The sequence below is a fragment of the Staurois parvus genome, unplaced genomic scaffold, assembly GCF_062004578.1.
Source record: "Staurois parvus isolate SC_StPar_1 unplaced genomic scaffold, SC_StPar_1.0 ptg000223l, whole genome shotgun sequence".
Taxonomy (NCBI): Eukaryota; Metazoa; Chordata; class Amphibia; order Anura; family Ranidae; genus Staurois; species Staurois parvus.
In genome coordinates, this window is record NW_028318019.1 from 35840 (window position 1) to 59489 (window position 23650).

Consider the following 23650-nt stretch of genomic DNA (forward strand, 5'->3'; position numbering starts at 1 on the left):
ACAACATTGTCAGGCATGCATGCAAGCATGAGGGGGCCATACAAACTACTGAGAACCATTCTGAGTTGCTGCAATTAAATTTCGGTAAAATGGACTCGCCTGCTGCATCATTTTTTCTTGATTTTTGGGGTGCCTTTGAATTCAGTTCTCTGTAGGTCGATCATTTTCATTTCCATCAAACAATGGGGCATCCTTACATTCCTAACACATTACCCAGCCCATGTCAGTATAGAGATCCAGCAGGAGATTTTTTCTCATTGAGATCTGATGGGTTTTCAAAGTGTTCCTTTCATTTTTTGGAGCAGTGCATAACATAAATGTAAGGGTTGGGTAGCTGAGATGTGAGGTGATCAGTAGAAATATGTAATTGTGAATCTAGTTTCATTCCATGTTATTACAGATAAGTGTTCAGTATTCGGTCAGAGACATATGTTCACCAATTAGCATCTGAAAGGACAGAGCAGCTTCTAGGCTAGAGGTGTCACCTATGTAGCCAGAGTTTGCCACCTTCTTGAACCTAGAAAAAGAATCCTAGTCATTTCGGCTACAAGAGTCAGCAGGAGACCTTGAGAAGGCTCCGAAGTGTCTGTCAGCTTTGATTTATATCCACAAATCAAAGGAATGTATTTCATCTCTCATAAAAGCTAAAATATTTGTTGCAGAGAGATGAAAATACTTCCTTCTGATTGGACACACTGTAGGCTACATCTGCATGTAAAACTGTATTTGTGGGGCGCATGCGCGGCCGGCTTCAGTGACGGATCCGCACTAACCCCGCTCTGTCCTGCCGCCAGCATACATACCGGCACACACAAACCCCGGGAGATTCAAAGAGTACCAGAGTACTCATGAAGGGCACCCGATCCTCCAGCACGATGACCCGGCGTCGCAAAACCCCGGGAATACTGGGAAAACTCACCCACTTCTTCCCTGCAGTGAATGCAGGGATCCAAGATGGCGCCGACGGCGGTACCTCAGGAGCAGACACAGAGGGACAGGAGACAGCACAGACTCATAAGGATCCGAGGCTGCAGTATCCCTTATACCCAGGGGACCCTGGTGAGCAATCTCCCCCTCTATCACCCACAACTAGCAGCCCAGCAAAATCTAAGCCTAGGCTAGACTCAGGCCACCAGTCTCCTTGCTCCCAGACCCATATACAAACAGGGGTCCTCATAAACCCTGAGGTGCCTGTGATTGAGGCCTTCCCAGCTACAGACCAACCGCTAACAGAGCTATGCATGAAGAGTATGTTAATGTCACTCCGCCAGACCCTGCATAATGATATGGCATCCTCATTAGCTCAAATTTCCACTGCAATGCATCAGCAACAAAATAGAATACAACATATTGAAACCAATATTAGTGATATCATTTCAGCCCATAATGATCTGATTGACGTTCATGCAGAACATTCCACAGAAATTGATCAAATTAAACTGAAACTCGCTGATCTAGAGGACCGCTCGAGGCGGAATAATATCAAATTTAGAGGCATTCCCGAAAACGTCAGTAATGAGGAATTAATACCATATATACACCAATATATGAAAATCGCGATACCCACAATATCTGAAGGAGAATTGGCTATTGACAGAGCACACCGACTCCCCAAACCCTCCTTTCTACCCGCCTCGGTCCCAAGAGACGTCCTAGCTTGAATACATTTTTACCACGTTAAAGAGAAAGTCATGATGCAGTCCAGGAGCAGGTCCAATCTCCCGCCATCTCATGCTAACCTTCGTCTATATGCAGATCTCTCCAAGCTTACACTGCTTAATCGCAAAAAATTGATCAATATAACTAAAGCCCTAAGAAACCATGGCATAGCGTATCAGTGGGGATTCCCAACAAAACTGACCATAAGACAACATGGCAAAATCCATACAATTAAAAATATGGAAGAAGGCCTAGAATTACTCAAAAGCTGGAAAATAATTTCCGAGGTTTCACAACAATACCAACCAACTCATTCTCAACCTATGGAACAAACTTGAATATTCAAATACACAGCAAACACCAAATCACAACTCCAAACCTAAGTTGTGAATCTATTCTTCAATAATCTGGCATTCGGCCACAGATGAGAAGATTGTTCTTTCATATGTTTTCCAGGTTTGGCCTATGTTCCGGTCTAAACCTGAATAAGTCCTCTAGTTCGGCAGTAGCCGGTCCGGCTACTCAGGTTCCTTGCTTTCCTTGCAAGGCTATTTTTTACCTTTCCACCCCACATCCTCTTTCCTCCTCTATGTCACCAGTCGACATACAACAACCTCCAAAGCATAATCAATCGTCGCCTACTAATACAGCTTCAAGAATATATCCTGGATCTATTACGGATACCTTTACAACTTTAAACTTCACACAGTTCAAGATTGACAACCCAAATGACCTACCACCATGATTAACATTACATCTTTAAATGCCCACGGTCTGAACTCTCCATTCAAACGATCGATGCTTCAAAAAGAACTCAAAAAACTTCATCCAGATATCATATTTGTTCAAGAATCCCACTTCGCTACAAATAAGGCCCCCAAGCTTCAACTTACTCACTTTCCACATATTTTTATGGCCACCAACCCCAAAAAAAAGAACGGAATAATTACGGCTATAAAAGACTCTATCCAATTTAGTTTTATCTCAGAATCTGTGGACCCCCTGGGCCGCTTCCACATACTTGTTTGCCAACTTAATGACATTTACTACACCTTAGTGAATGTATACAGTCCTAACAAACGCCAGATCAATTTCTTCAACAAAATAATAAAGAACATCAACTGTGTAAAGAAAGGAAGACTCATAATAGGAGGAGACTTCAATATAATTGGAAACCCGAAATTAGACTCTTCATCTTCCAATAAATCTCTCAAACCAGCCTTCAACCAATTTCTACACAACAATGACCTTTACGACATATGGCGGTGCCAACATAGCATGGAAAAGGACTACTCATACTACTCACCAGCCCACCGATCGTACTCTCGGATCGACTACTTCCTGACAGATAAATGGTCACTGCAGCACGTAACCTTCTCTAGTATTGGAACTATAACCTGGTCTGACCATGCTCCTGTCACCATATCACTAGACGACAATCAACGGTCGATACTCCCGCCCATATGGAGGCTGAACTCGATGATACTAAGGACCCCAGAACACCAAAAATTTTTATTAGACGCACACAAAGTATTTTTTGACACCAATAATACCCCAGATGTCTCTATGACCACAATTTGGTTAGCATACAAAGCGTATATGAGAGGTATTCTCATTCAATTAAATTCCCGAATTAAAAAGCAAAGATCACATCAAATCGACCAACTACTTACATCCATCAAAAAAAATGAGGAGATAAACAAAAAAAACCCGACACCCTCCGTAACAGATACAATATCATCAGACAGAGGTAAGCTCCGTACAATCTTACTCCACCACTACGATTTAAACCTACAACGATCAAAAGCCAAATTTTATGCATCTAGTAACAAAGCGAGCTCACTACTATCTAAAACAATTAAACAAAAAAGACTCAAAAATAAGATCCCCACACTCCAGCACCCACACACACATACACTCCTTACAAACCCACGAGATATGGTTGACGCCTTCGCGTCATACTACCAATCCCTATATAATCTTAAAAACGACTCCAAGATTACACAACCCACAATAGAAACAATCCAACAGTTTTTAGACTCTACTAATCTTCCACGTCTAAATGAAACTCAACTTACTGCATTATCAATCCCAATCGGCCACACAGAAATAGAAAAGACCATTAAAACACTTCCGTTAAACAAATCACCAGGCTCGGACGGTTTCACTAACGAATTTTATAAAACATTTGCCACAAAACTTTCACCTCATCTATCTAACATATACAACCAGGCTGCCTTAACAGGATCATTCCCTGATGAAATGTTACAATCAATTATCACAACAATACCAAAACCACAAAAAGACACTCAGCTGGTCCAAAATTATAGACCAATCTCTCTATTAAATACAGACATTAAACTCTATGCTAAAATACTTGCCCAAAGATTGTTACCATACATCCCCATACTGATCAACCCTGATCAAGTAGGTTTCGTCCCTAATAGACAAGCACCAGACGCAACAAGACGCTTAATATCCCTGCTTCACAATCTCGAGTTAAATACACAGCCATCACTTCTACTATCATTAGACGCAGAAAAAGCATTCGACCGCATTCATTGGTTATTTATGAAATTAGCCCTCCAAAAATTTGGGATCACAGGCTGGATATTATCTGCAATTCTTTCCTTATACTCCAACCCTTCTGCCAAAGTATTAACTAATGGTATATTATCTTCCCCTTTTTCAATATCTAATGGCACTAGACAAGGTTGTCCATTATCCCCCATTATCTTTATATTAACCATAGAACCCCTAGCATCTAAACTTAGAGATGACAAAAAGTTTACTGGGATCACCCATCTAAGTACAGAACACAAAATCAGCCTTTATGCAGACGATATCATACTGATGATCACTAACCCTCTTTCATCACTTCAAACAATATATAACCACCTCAACGAATTCTCAAAAGTCTCCTACTATAAACTCAATGCAAACAAATCCTCCATTTTAAATCTTTATTCATCTCCACAGAACAAAAAAAAGATAACCGAACAATACCCCTTTATATGGGAAGACCACAACATTCCTTACCTAGGCATAAAACTCACATCTACCACCTCACACTTATTTGAAGCTAATTACACCCCATTATTGGAATCAATTCCTCAAGAACTAAAACACCTACGTACCTCCACCTTATCAACGCTAGGAAGAATAGCGTCGTTAAAAATGTGCATTCTCCCTAAAATACTATACCTATTCCGGACTCTTCCCATACCAATTCCTGATTCCTTCCTCTCTAAACTCCAATCCATATTCACAAAATTCACATGGAACTCCAAAAAACTGAGATGCACAACAAACCTTCTAATCAGACCCCCATCTAAAGGAGGAGCAGGCATCCCACACCTAAAATCTTACTACCACGCAACGCTTCTAGACCAAACTTTTTTCTGGTGGCATCCCACGAGCGAAAAAATATGGTCCAACATGGAAACTCTCACACACACACCATACTCATTTAGCACATTACTTTTCTTACCTAATAAAATCCGACCACATACAGAATCTAACCACCCTTGCATTAAAGCTTCTTTACAAGCCTGGTCTACTCTTCTATCCTACGAATACCCCAACAATGAAACTAACACAATATCTACACCTATCTCCATACTACAACTCCTCATCCCTGATTTAAACCTTAAACCATGGACAGACCGACACATCACACATATACACCAATTATATACGAACCTAACACTACACCACTTTTCCACTCTTCAAAGACAGTTCTCTCTCCCTGACAATGAAATATACACCTATATTAGAATTACACACCTTCTACGAAAGACAACACTCCCTCTGAAGATTAGACTACCAATCCCGATATACCTTTTTTACGATAGACAAACCTATCCTAAAAAAGGGATCTCATTGTTCTATGAGGCCCTTACTAATTCACAGTTCACTCCGTCTACTTCCTCTCTTCATAATTGGGAAAAAATTTTACAACACTCTACATCGCAGTCTACATGGTTAAAAACGTTTGTTATTACATATAAAGCTTCCAAATGCACTACTCATTGGGAGACATATTTAAAAGTACTACATAAATGGTATTTAACGCCTACCAAATTAGCCCTCTACTACCCCCAAAGCTCGCCCTTATGCTGGAGACAATGCGGGGAACTTGGTACCACTTTTCATGTGTTGTGGTCATGCAAATCTCTCAGATCCTATTGGATCAAAGTTTTCAAATTTATATCCACAATAGCAGAATACACAGTGACACCAGTTCCCTCTTTGGCTCTCCTCCATTTAGGAATCGATAGCCTCCCATACAATTCACGTACCATTATCATCCATATCCTCACAATAGCTAAAACTAACATCACCAAACTATGGAAATCTAATACAGCTCCCTCTTTTTCAAATCTCATCACTGAACTTAACTGGCATGGTGAGATGGAAAAAAGAACATCGATCCAAAATTTTTCACCCTATAAATTTCAAATTCATTGGTCCAGATGGCTCAAAAATCCTAACTGCTCAATATCTTGCTGACAAAATAACCCCACATTATTCCTACAAAGCGAGACTGGCTTTTTCCTTCCTTCCCCTCTTCCCCTCCCCCTCATACTTTCAATACCCTACTACCCTCCAATTTACTTGTTCAATCAACTGATTCACATAGAATGAGAATACCTCGTAAGATACCTTCATTAACTATTTTTTCTACCGATTTTTTTTTTTCTTCTTCTTCTGGAATTTACACACGTATTACCCTATAGAGGGGTGAATAGACATCTTATGACGAATGTAATACTCTGCTATCTCTCTATGTGAATGCTCAGATATGTATAAACAGTTTGTAATTGCCTTGAAAATGTTTCAATAAAATATTTGAACATAAAACTGTATTTGTAGCCCCTGTGGAATCCCAGAGAAACACAGGAAACGGTTCTATGGTATCTGATTGCAACAGCTGAACAGCGATTGGTACTGTTGTGTTTGGACTAACACACTGGTGTCGGAAATTCTCTCCCTGACCAAGTGATCTAAACCATTCCTGGCCCATTCAGCTCTGGGCACTTCAGAACCCAGAACATCCAATGGGCTGCTACAGGAACACCCCCCAGGGTTGATTGGCCAAGGGCTAATGTGCAGCCCACATCCATATTTCAATAAATTGAGGACCCTGAGATATGGATGGGGTGATTTGTACGGAGCCGGTTCCATGTGACTGGTGAATCGTGGACTTTCTCTGACTTGCTCCAGTCACAGGATAAATCTTGGTAAAAGTTTTATTTCTGTTTTTATTCCCTTTTATTTTATTGTGAATAGCCAATTGTGTGTCTTTTTGTATTTTCTGCAACTTTTTTTTCTTTGTACATATTTAATGCATTGCCCACTTTTGGGATATTACATCATAAAATGAATAAGTGACTTCTGTGTACTAAGCTCGGGCTCATATCTCCAGAGAGATTGTTGTATTGTAGAGTCTATGTGCTCGGTCTAAGTTCATTGCCAATCTGTATGCAATTGTACTGCGTGTTGGCAGATTGCCTACAGATTGTAACATAGATCTGCCAGACGGAGATCTGTGTGTGTGTGGTGGCCCAGTAGACCAGTCTGTGGACAAACTGTTGGGTGGTGCCAAGCTACTGTGTGTTGTGTGTCTGATGTGGGGGTCTGTGGACAGTGGAAGAGTGATTAACACCGGGGTTCTAGCTTGTAGGATAGCTGGAGGAATCCTAGAAGGGTGTGCCAATTGCTAGACTGCTCCTCAATCCTTAGCGTGCACCAGATTGTATATAAGATTCATATCTGCCTGTGTGTGGTCAGCCAGCTGGAGTGGAGTCTCCCTCTAGTGGTGGCCAGAGGTAGTGCGGGCTGTGAAAGGGTATCTTGACCAGTCTTATATGCTCAAAGTCCCCCTCATTCCCTCTTTACCCCAAGTCACGGGCGGACCACGCCTTGGTTAGCTAGTCATCGTGGGCGTGCATTTTATCCGTGACACAGTGTATAATCCATGATGTGGGACTTCTCTTGTCCTCATTACATTGGAGGACAGAAACTCTTCCATTGTGACATTTATTCCCGAGCTCTCCCAGAATCCCTCAGCTTGGAATAATGGCCGCTGTGTCTGCAGAAACATAGAGAATACTTCCATATACCGCGTCTCTTCATCTTGTTCATCCTTCTCGTTGGCAGAACAATGACATCTCAGCTAGACTAGAGGATGTGGGGACCACCACGGGATTATTTGGTGTTTGTAATCACCTCCCCCTTGTTCCTGCACTGAGGGGTCCCGGCTTCCATTCCTTCTCTATACACAGAACTAAATACTTCAGTTGGGGAGAAGTTTGTCCCTTGTGGGACTTGAGACCTGAAAATGACCCTTGTCTATTATTTGGTATAATAACTCCCATGGTTCAACCTGAGGAAACGATGAAAATATGATCTTCCTCATAGAAATTCTAACAAAAGGCAACATTTTCCATTTTAAGTCAAAATTCATTTTAAATTGTTCCCCATTCACACAGAAGGAATGTACATGCTTTGTCACTGAGCGGATTGCTATACAAATGTTTTTTATGAATAGACCCCTAAATGTCAGGAGATATAATATATTCTATTCTATTATGTTATGTTAAATTATATAAAGACGGGAAGTATGGAGCAGATAAATGAACAGACCTCCTAGTAATGTCATTACCAGGCTGCAGCTAGGGGGAGCTCTAATGTTTGAAGTGTTCCCACAGGAGAGTGATTCCTTCTATCTCACATATACTTTTTGTATTTCTAGTAAAATTGGACTTTTGAGGTAGAAGATTATACATTGTAGCGCCCTCCTAGTTCAGCCAGGGGGATCTACACCCTAATGGTTGGTCAGAAGCTGCTTAGCAGCTCAGGTGTGATAGCCAGAGGGGTCACAATGTGGTCAGGGGGGCTGAGATGAATATATAGGTAGTGCAGCGCTAGACAATAATATCACATAGACAAATATAATGGAATAATACAAATAAACTGATGTGAGCACATATAGAAAACTCTTACAAGGATGTGATAGAAACACATAAGTGTATAGAAGTAAATAGAACCCCAATATTCCAGATGGCCTATAAAGTGCAATAGTCCTTGTGTCCCTCAATACATGCTACATGGGTGCATAAACCCCTTCATAGTGTGTGGCATGCACAACACAATAATAAAGTGTCCTTAATGGAAACAATCAATTCATGATAATAATTATGATCTTCATGCCGGTGTGCAACCAATCAGTGACAGTCCTCAGTGGCTGGGGTGCCCCCTCACCTTCCTGCCCCGGCCCCACAGGGCCAATGAGCCTTGCAGTATTGCTGTTCCACAGGAAAGCTTCCTTGTTAGTAGTAATGTTGGGACTCTCTCCTGTACCGGGGTCTCCCCTGAACTCTCCTGCTTCTCAGGGCCAATGACCTTCCAAACTCGTCCCCAATGAAGAAAATCCGATATAGTGTGAAACCTTTTATTGTTAAAATATAAAGACTTGGATCTACTCACATCTGTAGATGTTTTCACAGCATTAGTTCCACTACAGCATGGGTGTACTGCATGTGTGGATATATCCGGGTGCACCAAGATGGCGTCGACGCCGGATATGACGTCATTGCGCTGCCACTCGAGCTCCTCCTACTGGCGTATCGCTGACTGATAGATGTCCTCTGTCATCTCACACAGACCTGTCAGAGCAGCACTCATGCTTTCCATAGCTAATTCTGGCATCTCCAGCTGTTCTCTAATAGCTCTGGTCTCGGTATTTAGCAGCCCCATGTCCTTAGAGGTCCTCTCCAGTATATCATCAATAATGTTTGTGTCATTATTTATCATGAGTGTTATTCCCCATCCCGTGTAGGTAGGGAACCATGACCACACCTTATTCCCCATCCCGTGTAGGTAGGGAACCATGACCACACCTTATCACCCATCCCGTGTAGGTAGGGAACCATGACCACACCTTATCACCCATCCCGTGTAGGTAGGGAACCATGACCACACCTTATTCCCCATCCCGTGTAGGTAGGGAACCATGACCACACCTTATCCCCCATCCCGTGTAGGTAGGGAACCATGACCACACCTTATCACCCATCCCGTGTAGGTAGGGAACCATGACCACACCTTATTCCCCATCCCATGTAGGTAGGGAACCATGACCACACCTTATCACCCAGCCAGTGCAGGTAGGGAACCATGACCACACCTTATTCCCCATCCCGTGTAGGTAGGGAACCATGACCACACCTTATCACCCATCCCGTGTAGGTAGGGAACCATGACCACACCTTATTCCCCATCCCGTGTAGGTAGGGAACCATGACCACACCTTATCACCCATCCCGTGTAGGTAGGGAACCATGACCACACCTTATTCCCCATCCCGTGTAGGTAGGGAACCATGACCACACCTTATTCCCCATCCCGTGTAGGTAGGGAACCATGACCACACCTTATCACCCATCCCGTGTAGGTAGGGAACCATGACCACACCTTATTCCCCATCCCGTGTAGGTAGGGAACCATGACCACACCTTATTCCCCATCCCGTGTAGGTAGGGAACCATGACCACACCTTATCACCCATCCCGTGTAGGTAGGGAACCATGACCACACCTTATTCCCCATCCCGTGTAGGTAGGGAACCATGACCACACCTTATCACCCATCCCGTGTAGGTAGGGAACCATGACCACACCTTATTCCCCATCCCGTGTAGGTAGGGAACCATGACCACACCTTATTCCCCATCCCGTGTAGGTAGGGAACCATGACCACACCTTATTCCCCATCCCGTGTAGGTAGGGAACCATGACCACACCTTATCACCCATCCCATGTAGGTAGGGAACCATGACCACACCTTATTCCCCATCCCGTGTAGGTAGGGAACCATGACCACACCTTATCACCCATCCCGTGTAGGTAGGGAACCATGACCACACCTTATTCCCCATCCCGTGTAGGTAGGGAACCATGACCACACCTTATTCCCCATCCCGTGTAGGTAGGGAACCATGACCACACCTTATCACCCATCCCGTGTAGGTAGGGAACCATGACCACACCTTATTCCCCATCCCGTGTAGGTAGGGAACCATGACCACACCTTATCACCCATCCCGTGTAGGTAGGGAACCATGACCACACCTTATCACCCATCCCGTGTAGGTAGGGAACCATGACCACACCTTATTCCCCATCCCGTGTAGGTAGGGAACCATGACCACACCTTATCACCCATCCCGTGTAGGTAGGGAACCATGACCACACCTTATCACCCATCCCGTGTAGGTAGGGAACCATGACCACACCTTATTCCCCATCCCGTGTAGGTAGGGAACCATGACCACACCTTATTCCCCATCCCGTGTAGGTAGGGAACCATGACCACACCTTATCCCCCATCCCGTGTAGGTAGGGAACCATGACCACACCTTATTCCCCATCCCGTGTAGGTAGGGAACCATGACCACACCTTATCCCCCATCCCGTGTAGGTAGGGAACCATGACCACACCTTATTCCCCATCCCGTGTAGGTAGGGAACCATGACCACACCTTATCACCCATCCCGTGTAGGTAGGGAACCATGACCACACCTTATCACCCAGCCAGTGCCATTAGTACAGTGTCAGTATATAGAATGTTTCACTGATCTCTGTATTCCTGCCACTAGTGACATCACATAGTGTCAGGGTCAGTAAGCCCCTCCCAGCCAGGGTCAGCTGGCGTTAGATTGGCCGCACACTGTCGCACTCACGCTATAGGTCGCTGATCACCGCCATTACTAGTATAGTGTTTGTACGGATCAATATATTGATCATGAACAGAACTATACTAGTGCCGGCTTTGTATAGTGTCCCCAATACTCAGTGTTAGCCGGATCGGCCCGGTCACTGCCAGCACTAGTGTTCAGCCCCTCCACTGTTCTTCACAGAAGATTTGTACCAATTGTGGGCCAAGGCAATTTATACACCACAATACATGGCGACACCCAAATTCAGCTCTTGTCACACAATTCACATGGAACTCTATCACCGTTTATGAAATTAAAACATTTTTGGGCCGAACCCCCAACATGGACATTACAGAAAAGAATGAATTGCAGTCATATTGGTCCGCAGACCCGATTCATCGTATGTCCGTGTTCTCTGCTGGTACATATATGTCCAACATGGACCAGCAATGTACTGGAACGTCGCTGGACTTGGAGTGGTTATACCGGGAGGATGCTTGCAGCTACAGGCATCATTCTAGTGCTGGTTTATTAGCTGGAGGTCGGCTTTCATGTAAAAGTAATCCTAGTGGCCAATTAGCTGCAGAATTGTTTTTATGATTATTTTAAATGATTTCCAATAGCAGCAAATCTGATGAGATGAATGAAGTGGGTGTAAAGTGGAAGCAGTAGATCTGCAGGGAGCAGCATCTTGAGCACAAAGCACTTTATGTTGTGGATGGATTTGCACACGGTTCAGTTTCCTTCATTTATTGATAAACCCCATAAGACCAATGAAGTGGGTGTAAAGTGGAAGCAGTGGATGTGCAGAGAATAGGATTTGGAGCCCCGAGCTCTTTATCTCTGAATGTCTCCACATATTTGTAGTGTATTTGTGATGATTTCTGTGCACACACAATAGGACAGCGCTGTGACACATAATGCTCTTCTAGATGACAGGGAATCCTTCCCTTTGTTACAGCAGCAGTCCGCTAGAAGGTTTTTGTAGGTTTGGAGTTGTTACACATAGCGCGGGTTTTATCCATTTATAGTGATGACATCATTGCCCAAATCTGGGGGTCACCAGCCATTTTCACCCTTTACTCCCAGCTGGGGGGCTTTGTATCCATATACCAGATGTTCTACAGGACTAAATCTGCCATCAATGTTACTGCAAAATCAAAGGAGCCAAAACCCCTCCCCCGAGCAGTCATATATTTCTGCCCCCCTTGGTGGGAGTGGAGGTGACCCCTCTATAAGGATCTACAGTCCATACACACCCAGCACAAGGCCGGGGTCACACTACCAGACGCTTCTCGGGGCTGCAGTTCCTCTGAGCTCCACAAGGTGGGGATCTCATTTCTACCCAGACAGGAAGTCTCTATGGAAGACAGACAGGAAGTGATCTCAGGTGCAGACAGGAAGTGATGTCAGGTACAGACAGGAAGTGATGTCAGGTACACTCAGGACGTTCTAGGGAGAGGTGAGTCAGGAGGAAGCAGAGAGTCCACATTCCTGGATCTGGCGGCAGAGGAGGTAATACGTAGATGAACCCCTTCAGGGGGAGGAGTTGATGATAATATATTTGCTCCCAAAGCTGGCCTACATGGTTCAGTTTTATTGTTCAGCCAGCGGGATGACCATAAAAACCTGAAGTGATTCCCCCATCCACACATTGGAGGTGGATGGGGGAATCCTCCCCGCTGCACTCTTGTATTCTGACAATGGGGGGACTCCTCCGCTCTCAGAATACACGGATCAGCACTGAAGCTATTGGCTGCAGCCGCTGGGGGAGTGGCTTTTATCCGGCAGTGGCCACACATGGATGGAAATGTGAGCGATCCCTGCTGAACCAGCTGAATTTCCATGGATCTATGGTCACCTTCAGTGACTTCCTCCCCTCCCCCTCATCTCCTTCATGATGGAAGTCATGCTGAGATCATCTCCCATTGGCTGAGCAATATTCTCATTTGTCTCTCGGCTCCTTCTTGCTATTCCTCGTCCTGCCTGTTGTTTCCTTGGATTGATTTTCTGTGTAGTGACCCCGGCTTGGTCTCTTGGATGCGCTCATCTGTTGCTTGCCCTGACCTTTCTCCTGATTCCTGGATTCCAGGAACTAGGATTTGGTTTGTACGGGAGCCTAATATAGAGGATCCCTCAAGTCTCCCCATCCAAATGTCCCTCCATCCAGAGTCTATCTGTCATAGAATTCTCTGACTCTGGATGGAGGGACATTAGGAGGAGGAGCTGTGAGGTCAGTGTGATGTCATAGGACATATAGATTAACCAAAATTATTGGTAGTTGTGATTTATACACAGCATGTTTGTTACAATGAATGTTTTATTATATCTTTCAGAGTGGAATCCTCGGGGATGATAATATTGATGGTAAAGAAGAGTATAAAGAGGAGGATGAGGAGTATGGAGTGATGGAGGAGTTTTCAGAAGGACACAAGGATATGATGGAGCCACCTAATACCAGGAACTCCCCAGAGAGATGTCCCCATCCTCTGTATTCCTGGGATTCCACACAGGAAGGTCACACCATCCCTCACCATCATCAGGTAGATGAGGAACAATCACTGATAGTATCATTAGGATCTGTACATTATCTGCATTGTTACCATTGATGTCATTTTTATTATATATTCAGAGTGGAAACCTGAGAGATCCTAAAGTTAAAGAAGAGATAAAAGATGAGGATGGGGGGATGGAGGAGTCACATATCCCTAAAGAACACAAAGATCTGTACCAGGACACCATGGTGGAGTCATCCAGCTACAGGAACCCACCAGAGAGATGTCCCCGTCCTCTGTATTCCTGGGATTCAGCACAGGAAGGTCACACCATCCCTCACCATCATCAGGTAGATGATTGACAACTGAAGTTCTGCTTTATAAACAGGTTTGTTTGTTACAATAATTTATTTATTTCAGAGTGGAATCCTCGGGGATGATAATATTGTTGTTAAGGAAGAATGTATAGAGGAGGATGAGGAGTATGGAGTGATGGAGGAGTTTTCAGAAGGACACAAGGATATGATGGAGCCACCTAATACCAGGAACCCACCAGAGAGATGTCCCCGTCCTCTGTATTCCTGGGATTCCACACAGGAAGGTCACACCATCCCTCACTATTACAAGGTTGGTGGGATGGAGCATCTAGAACATGGACTTGTAGAGACAATTTGTGTATTTTTCATGTTAGTTTATATTTTATAGATGATATTTTCTCTTATTTTAGGGTGAAGATCTGATGTATATAAAAGTTGAGGTTAAATCAGAAGAAGAAGAGGCGTATGTGAGGGATGATCAGCAGTCTATGGAGGAGGATGGAATAACGGGGACATTTATAGAGGAGGACACTCCTACAGAGATCAGCACAGGTGGGTCATGAACACTAAATCCATTCCTCCACCCATACTGCTCACTGATTGGTCCAGAGTAGGGCGGGGACTGGGTGATATCAGCCTGTAATCCCCTGGTCACTTTCCTGAGCTGTGTTCCCCGTCCTGTATTCCTGGATTTCTCTCGGATAATCTTCCTTCTCTGTGCTGCAGACACAATTTATGTATCTAGACTGGATTTATGGAGATTCTGGGGTTCAGATAAATATTAATTCATTGACTCTGCTAAACGTAGGCACCTGTCAGAGCCTGGACTTGAACCCAGGACCTCTACTGTGTCTGGCAGTAACTCTTCTCACTGAGTTATCTGATATAATGGACGGCACTCTGCTTATCCATTGCTTTGTTTTCTGCTGAACCTTGAACTCTTTGCTCCTCCCATGAACTTCCTGATTTAAGCCATGTCTTTGCACTTCCTGTTTGGCAGATTTTTGTGCCTTCTCCATCCAATATCTTGCTCTTATCTCTCCTGCTACCGTCTGTATTGTGGGGACTCTGGACATTACACAGTTAATTGTCACAACAAAGTTAAAAGAACAATTGCTGCGATTGATAGTATATTATTATTATACAGTATTTATAAAGCGCCAATAGTTCGCTCAGCGCTGTACATTTCAAAGGGGGACAGAACATGTGACAGAACAATACCAATACAAAGCAAAACATGAGGGGATCGAGGGCCCGGCTCTTTCGAACTTACAATCTAGGAGGGAGGGGATGGTGGTACAGGAGGAGATAGCTGTGGGGGATGGAGTGGTAGGAAGAGTGGAGGAGGTCGGCAAGTTAGCAGGGGGTGGGGTAGGCTTCCCTGAAGAGATGGGTTTTCAGGGTGCGCCTAAAGGAGAGGAGAGTAGGTGTTAATCTGATGGGTTGGGGCAGGAAGTTCCAGAGGATGGGTGACACCCTGGAGAAGTCCTGGAGGCGGGCATGGGAGGAGGAGACCAGGGAACTAGAGAGAAGGAGGTCTTGTGAGGAGCGGAGTGTGCGTGCTGGGCGGTACTTGGATATCAGGTCGGTGATGTAGTACGGGGCAGTATGGTGGACATCTTTGTACGTCAGCGTTACGGTTTTGAATTTGATCCATTGCGCAATCGGAAGCCAGTGGAGGGATTGGCAGAGGGGGGTGGTGGAGGCGGAGCGGTTGGAAAGGTGAATGAGTCTTGCAGCCGTATTCAGGATGGACTGAAGTGGGGATAGCCTGTGGCGAGGCAGGCCAGTGAGGAGGGAGTTGCAGTAGTCGAGTCGTGATATGATGAGGGAGTGGATGAGCTGTTTAGTGGTTTCTGGGGTTAGGAACGTGCGGATTTTGGTGATGTTGCGGAGGTGGAGTCTGCACGAGTTTGTTAATGATTGGACTTGGGGCTGGAAGGATAGGTTGGAGTCCCGAATGACACCCAGTACTCTGGCCTGTGGGGCGGGTTTGATGGTGGCGTTGTTGGATGTGATGGAGAAGTCAATGGGGGGTGGTGTCCGGGCTGGGGGGAAGACTAGGAGCTCGGTTTTGGAGAGGTTCAGTTTAAGGAAGTGGAGCGACATCCAGTCTGATATGTCGCTCAGTAGGTGTGTGATTTGGGCGGAGACTGAGGGGGTGAGGTGGGGGGTTGAGAGATAGATTTGTGTGTTGTCGGCATAGAGGTGGTAGTTGGAGCCGTGAGAGTGTATGAGTTGGCCAAGGGAGGAGGTGTAGATGGAGAAGAGAAGGGGCCCGAGGACGGAGCCTTGAGGGACCCCAACAGAGAGGGGGAGTGAAGGGGAGGTGGTAGCATTATAGGTAATGCTGAAAGAGCGTTGTGACAGGTAGGATGAGAGCTAGGAGAGAGCGGAATCTCTGAGGCCGAGGGAGTGTAGTTTTTTGAGGAGGATTGGGTGGTCGACTGTGTCGAAGGCCGCAGAGAGGTCAAGGAGTAGGAGCACTGAATAGTGGTCATTAGCATTGGCGGTTAGCAGGTCATTGGAGAGTTTGAGTAAGGCAGTTTCAGTGGAGTGTAGGGGATGGAACCTGGACTGTAGGGGATCGAGGAGGTTGTTGTCATTGAGGTGAGAGCATAGGCGGGTGTAGACTAAGCGCTCGAGGATTTTGGATGTGAATGGGAGCAGGGAGATGGGTCTGAGGTTGTTTGGGCCATTGGGGTCCAGGGAGGGCTTTTTAAGTATGGGGGTGATGTGTGCATGTTTCAGAGGGGAGGGGAAAGTGCCGGAGGAGAGGGAGAGATTAAAGATGTGGGTGAGGGAGCGTAGGATGGAGGGGGAGGTAGGTCGTAGGAGTTGTGAGGGGATAGGGTCGAGGGGGCAGGTGGTGAGGTGGGCATCAAAGAAGACCTTGGAGACCTCGATGGTAGAAGGTCAAAGGTGCGGAGTGTTGAGGGGGCTTCAGTATGAAGAATGTTGGGTGGGGTGGAGGTCAGAGCAGTGGTGGGGCCATGGGAGAGGGGTGATGAGGGGGTAGCTGAGGGAGTTTGAGCAGCGACAAAGTCTCTGCGGAGTGAGTTGAGGGAGAGGGGGGATGAGGGGGTTGCTGTGTGAGAGGGGACAGGTATGGGGGGAGTGTGAGCTGCAGTGATGTCCTTGCGAATGGTGTCAATCTTGTTTTTGAAGTGATTGGCAATCTCAAGGGCGGTGAGTGAGGTGCTGGGTGGAGGTGGGGGTGGCGAGAGTAGAGAGTTGAAGGTGGAGAAGAGTCGGCAAGGATTGGAGGAGAGGGCCTTGATGAGGGTCTGGAAGTAGGCTTGCTTGGCGGTGTGGAGGGAGGAGGTGTCGGTGTGGAAGGCAGATTTGTAGCGGGTGTAGGCTTGTTGGAATCTGGTTTTGCACCATAGTCGCTCCAGGGCACGACTGTTTCATTTGAGGGTTTTGGTGTGATCAGTCTGCCAGGGCTGGAGCGGTCGGGGTCTGAAGTTTCATGTGGTTGAAAGGCGCTAGTGAGTCAAGGGCTGTTGACAGTGCGTTGTTTTAGGCAGTCATAGCCAGGAAAAGGCAGGACGGGGAGGATGCTGTCATGGAGTTGATCAGCTGCAGAGTGGAGGGGGGCAGGGATCAGGTTGCGGAGGTTACGGCTGGTGGTAGTGTGACATTTAGAGGGGTAGGGGTTGGAGGACAAGGAGATAGAGAAGGTGATAAGGTTGTGGTCAGAGAGAGGGAAGGGAGTGTTTGAGGTTGTGGGGAGCACAGTGGTTGGAGAAGACAAGGTCCAGGATATTTCCATCGGAGTGTGTGGTGGATTGTATGCACTGTGCAAGTGCAAAGGAGGAGGTTAAGTGGAGGAGTTGGGATGTGGCCGGGTTGTCAATGTTGACAGGGATGTTGAAATCCCCAAGTATAGTGCCTGAACAAATAAACTCCATTACCAGTCTATCTCCCCATTGATTTATGAAGACATAAAAGTGTATTCTATACAGTCTCATTTTGTTGTCCCTATCAAACTTATCACTGAGGGCCATGAAATTCCATGTTCTGCTATGCTGGACTCCGGGGTCGGGCGGAACTTTATGGACATAGAATTTGCCCACAACAACAATAATCTCCCAAGAAACAAATCTGCCCCATTGATATGGAGACGGTTGATGATTCACCTTTAGGACCGGTGTTTCCCATGAAACGGTTCCCCTGTTACTCTAATTTGTGGCTGACCATTATGAGACCATCAGCTCTCAGCTGATTACATCCCCTAAATTTCCTGTCATCTTGGGCATTCCTTTATTTTCTACCCATAACCCCACCGTCAGTTGGGGAGAACGGACTGTACATTTTACGTCCCCTCATTGCAAGGAGCATTGTAGGGAACCATGTTGTACAAGTTTTCTACCAATCAGGGAATCACAAGTTGATGTGGTAAGTACCCAGTCATATGACAACCTGCCTCCACAATACTATGAGTTCCGAGATATCCATGATAAAAAGAATGACGATCAATTACCTCCTCCTCACCCTTACGATTGTCCCATTGAACTGCTTCCAGGGTCAGAAATACCATTCAGCCGCCTTCTAAATCTGTCAGAACCTGAATTAAAGGTGCTCAGGCAGTGGCTTGATGAGAATTTGAGAAGGGCTTTATCAGACCCTCAACATCTCCTGCAGGGGCAGCCCTGTTCTTTGTTGAGAAAAAGGATTGCACTTTGCGTCCATGCATCGATTTCAGGGACTAGAATAAATCACTATAAAAACCGTTACTCCCATTAATCATTGAAATTCTGGAAAGACTCCGCTCTGCCAAAGTCTTTACAAAACCTGACTTACGGGGGGCATATAACCTTGTATACATTCATCAAGGAGACAAATGGAAAGCCACCTTTACAACCAGATATGGGCACTTTGAGTCCCTAGTTATTCCTTTTGGCCTATGCAACGCTCCCACGACTTTTCAGCACTTCATCAATGATGCGTTTTGACATCTGTTGGACCAGTTTGTTATTGTATATCTGGATGATATTCTCATCCTTCCCGATAACTTGGAGGACCATCTCAAGCGTGTCTGCACTGTATTCAAAAGATTAAGGAAGAACCGACTTCAAACTGGAGAAATGTGAGTTTGAACAAACCCAGATCCAGGTCTTGGGATTTATTATCTCTTCAGAAGGAGTGAGCATGGATCCCGAGAAGATCAAGGCAGTGGTGGATTGTCCTGTACCTGGAAACGTGAAGGAAATACAATTTGTTGGATTTGCCAACTTACAGGAAATTCATAAGAAACATCTCTAAGGTAATCGCACCAATTACAGAGCTGACAAAGAAAGGAGTGCCCTTTGTATGGTCACCTGAGGCACACACTGCTTTTAGTAAGCTAAAGTTTATTTTTCATTTCTACACCAATATTGGTACATCCTGATCCTGAACTACTCTTGTTGTCTCTCACCTTGACTATTGTAACTCCCTCCTCAATGGCCTACCTCATCGCAGGCTATCCCCTCTTCAGTCTATCATGAATGATGCTGCCAGACTCATCCACCTCACTAACCGTTCTGTATCTGCCACCACTCTCTGCTAATCCCTCCACTGGTCTCCATTCAGTTTCCTCCACCCCTCTCTGCCAATCCCTCCACAGGCCTTCATTCAGTGTCCTCCACCCCTCTCTGCCAATCCCTCCACTGGATTCCACTCCCAATCCTCCACCCTCTCTGCCAATCCCTCCACTGGCTTCCATTCAGTGTCCTCCACCCCTCTCTGCCAATCCCTCCACTGGCCTCCATTCAGTGTCCTCACCCCTCTCTGCCAATCCCTCCACTGGCCTCCATTCAGTGTCCTCCATTCCTCTCTGCCAATCCCTCCACTGGCCTCCATTGAGTATTCTCCACCCCTTTCTGCCAATCCCTCCACTGGTCTCCATTCAGTGTCCTCCACCCCTCTCTGCCAATCCCTCCACTGGCTTCCATTCAGTGTCCTCCACCCCTCTCTGCCAATCCCTCCACTGTTCTCCATTCAGTGTCCTCCACCCCTCTCTGCCAATCCCTCCACCGACCTACATTCAGTGTCCTGCACCCCTCTCTGCCAATCCCTCCACTGGTCTCCATTCAGTGTCCTCCACCCCTCTCTGCCAATCCCTCCACTGGCTTCCATTCAGTGTCCTCCAACCCTCTGCCAATCCCTCCAGTGGATTCACATTGCCCAACGAATAAAAGTCAAAACATTAATAACATATAAAGCCATTTATAACTCTGTCCCAAGTTACATCACCGATCTTGTCTCCAAATATCACCCAAACCGTACTCTCCGCTCCTCCCACGACCTCCTGCTCCTCCTGAGGGAGGAGTCAATACCCCAATGATGGTGGTCTTCAGGATCAGTTCAGTCTTCGTCTTGGTTGTTCCCCTATCCTCACTCTCTGACCTCTGGTGGGGCTCAGCCCCACTGTTCTTCATGGACTAAATAAGGAAGTGCAGTACTTCTTGTGTTGGGAAGATGGCGATGAGTGATAGAGGGGGTGGGGACCCTCGTCCTATAATCCCCTCATCACTGTCCCTCCTATAAAAGACAGTTCTGGTTGTTTCCTCACTCTCTGACTAAGGTCCATGAATAAAGAAATGACCTGGTAGGAGATCAGAGGAGCCATTTCCTAGTTCCCTTGAGGGTGGAATTGTAAGCTCCTCAGAGACCAAGCTGCCTGATGTGGGCGGAGTCCTGGTTTGGGGGAACCAATCAGCTCCTGTCTAGTAATCCTCTTTGTCTTTGTATTTTAGTCCATGGCCGGGAGAGGAGGAAAACCTCCGAGGATTGTCTCACTTTGTCTCCAGACTGGAAAGTAGAAGATGAGGACATCACACAGTATAGTCCAGAAGAAAACCCGGCTCCCTCCAATGTCCATCCGGCACCACCCAGTGTAGCTGGACCATCGGATTCCTCGTATCATGAGGAACCTCAGACTGTGCGGGACCGGGCCGGCCTTACAACAGGGAAGAGCTTCTCCTGTACTGAGTGTGGGAAAGGTTTCCGTTCTAAACATGGTCTTAATGTGCATAAAAGATCTCACACTGGGGAGAAGCCGTATTCCTGTTCTGAGTGCGGGAAATGTTTTGCAGTGAAGTCCAGTCTTTGCACACATCAAAGATCTCACTCGGGGGAGAAGCTGTATTCCTGTCCTGAGTGTGGAAACTGTTTTTCACATATGTCCAGTCTTTACAGACATGAAAGATCTCACACGGGTAAGAATCTGTATTCCTGTCCCGAGTGTGCAAAATGTTTTTTAGAAAAGTCCAATCTTCACATACATCAGAGATCTCACAGGAAGGAAAATCAATATTCCTGTCCGGAGTGTGGAAAATGTTTTTCAGTGAAGTCCCATCTTTACAGACATCAGAGATCTCACACGGGGGAGAAGCCGTATTCCTGTCTTGAGTGTGGGAAATGTTTTTCAAGGAAGTCCAATCTTTACACACATCAGAGATCTCACACAGGGGAGAAGCCACTTTCCTGTCCAGAGTGTGGGAAATGTTTTTCAGACAAGTCCCATCTATACAAACATCAGAGATCTCACATGGGGGAGAAGCCGTATTCCTGTTCTGAGTGCGGGAAATGTTTTTCATGTAAGACCAGTCTTTACACACATCAGAGATCTCACACAGGGGAGAAGCCGTATTCCTGTCCTGAGTGTGGGAAATGTTTTTCAGACAAGTCCTATCTTTCCACACATCAGAGATCTCACACGGGGGAGAAGCCGTATTCCTGTTCTGATTGTGGGAAATGTTTTTCACAGAAGTCCAGTCTTTCCAAACATCAGAGATCTCACACAGGGGAGAAGCCGTATTCCTGTCCTGAGTGTGGGAAATGTTTTTCATTGAAGTCCCATCTTCACACACATCAGAGATCTCATACGGGGGAGAAGCCGTATTCCTGTCCTGAGTGTGGGAAATGTTTTTCAGCAAAGTCCAATCTTCACGCGCATCAGCGATCTCATAAGGGGGAGAAGCCGTATTCCTGTCCTGAGTGTGGAAAATGTTTTTCACGGAAGTCCCATCTTTCCAGACCTCAGAGATGTCACATGGGGGAGAAGCCACTTTCCTGTCCTGAGTGAGGGAAATGTTCCTCACTGAAGTCCTGTCTTCCTGTACATCAGGGATCCCACACAACCCTGGAGATGTATTAGTGCCTTGAGTGAGGGAAATGTCTTCTAGATGAATGTTGCTGGACATCCCAGCTCTCGTGGGGAAGAAGCACACCCTGATATACACCTCAGATATACTCCATGGCTGATCTTCATCATAGAAGAAACAGTTGATAAGGAGATGAGAGATCCCCAAAGACATGGATGAAGTGCAGTAAATGTCGGGGTGCAGAGTGGTCAGTAGATCCTGGAAATGAAGGACACAACTTCAGCCCTTTTTGGGTGTCGGAGTTGCGTTTCCTGATAATGATATAGCGGGTTACAGAGCTAGAAGCCGGGAGAGCCCAGATCTCGTTATCGGGGAACTTTACACAGACAACAAGAACTTCTGAAGTTGATGTCCTTCATTTCAAGGCTCTACAGAACAGTGGTGACCCCGAAGCGTCTCTCTGTCTTCAGTCCATCCTTCTCCCATCCCCCAACAGGAGGGAAGGAGAACTCCGCCCCAAACTAGGGGGGAACTTTCCTCTCATTATTTCCCTTGGCTTCTGTGTGGGTTTGGGTGGTTGGAGGAGTGCGGCACGAGAGGGAACACAGCTTGTTGTTCTATGTCTACATATGGGGTCTGGGTAGAGGGGATCCACCGGAAAATATTTCTACTCTTTGATTTTGTGCAAATCGTTTCGGTTTTCACTTTGAAGGGCGATATTATGTGTGGTTTGTAAAAGGGATTGGCCCAATAGATACCGCCCCACTTAGAGAATAGATGAACTAATATGACCAGCATTCATTCAGCCATGTCACATGTTGGGATCTTTTCTACAATACTTTGTTATAATAATGGACACGTTGTGTATTGTATTGTACACCAATAATAATGACTCCGCCCCCACATTCCAGACAAGGGATCTTCCTGACCAATCAGATTTCTGCCTTTACTGTTTACTGATTTTTTTTCTGCAATCTTGTTAAAAGTGAAATTATAATAAAAATTGTATTGAATGAAAACAAAATGGTGTGTGTTCAATGATGACAAAGCTGTGTATCCAGAAACGGCTGGTCGGTGACACTTCCATATACAGCCCAATGAAGTGACAAGGAAGCCCTAGAACCCTTTGGAGGAACCCTGGCTGAGAAAGGCTGGACTAGGCAGTCACATATCTCTGCCCCCCTTGCAGGGTTCCCAACCCTCCGTGACTTTTATTACTGACACAACATGAACATTTACTGACGGAGGACATGTTTTTCCTGACATCCTGAAAAATGACAGAACTCCTGTTAGGATGTCAGACGATGGATATTGAATCCATATAACAGGACATGTGATCACTGACAATCCCCAGAACAAGCCAT

General features: G+C 45.8%; 2 protein-coding genes across 2 annotated transcripts; both read left to right on the forward strand.

The window, feature by feature from the left end:
* Positions 1-2400: 2400 nt before the first annotated feature.
* On the forward strand, positions 2401-14567 carry LOC149460628 (uncharacterized). Its single transcript, XM_089679397.1, has 6 exons — positions 2401-3027; positions 12801-12896; positions 13718-13924; positions 14014-14226; positions 14297-14503; positions 14541-14567. Exons 1-6 carry the CDS (start codon positions 2401-2403, stop codon positions 14565-14567), a joined length of 1377 nt encoding a protein of 458 aa, XP_089535523.1.
* A 43-nt stretch (positions 14568-14610) lies between these two features.
* On the forward strand, positions 14611-23310 carry LOC149460629 (uncharacterized). The gene is made up of 2 exons (XM_089679379.1): positions 14611-14745; positions 20937-23310. Exons 1-2 carry the CDS (start codon positions 14616-14618, stop codon positions 22265-22267), a joined length of 1461 nt encoding a protein of 486 aa, XP_089535505.1. The 5' UTR covers positions 14611-14615; the 3' UTR covers positions 22268-23310.
* Positions 23311-23650: the final 340 nt, after the last annotated feature.

Coding starts and splice junctions, on each gene's coding strand:
- LOC149460628 (XM_089679397.1), top strand. CDS start 2,401: ATGATTAACATTACATCTTTAAATGCCCACGGTCTGAACTCTCCATTC. Junction 3,028..12,800: donor ATAAATGGTCACTGCAGCAC/GTAACCTTCTCT, acceptor TGTCAGGTACAG/ACAGGAAGTGATGTCAGGTA. Junction 14,227..14,296: donor CCATCCCTCACCATCATCAG/GTAGATGATTGA, acceptor TATTTATTTCAG/AGTGGAATCCTCGGGGATGA.
- LOC149460629 (XM_089679379.1), top strand. CDS start 14,616: ATGTATATAAAAGTTGAGGTTAAATCAGAAGAAGAAGAGGCGTATGTG. Junction 14,746..20,936: donor TCCTACAGAGATCAGCACAG/GTGGGTCATGAA, acceptor TTTGTATTTTAG/TCCATGGCCGGGAGAGGAGG.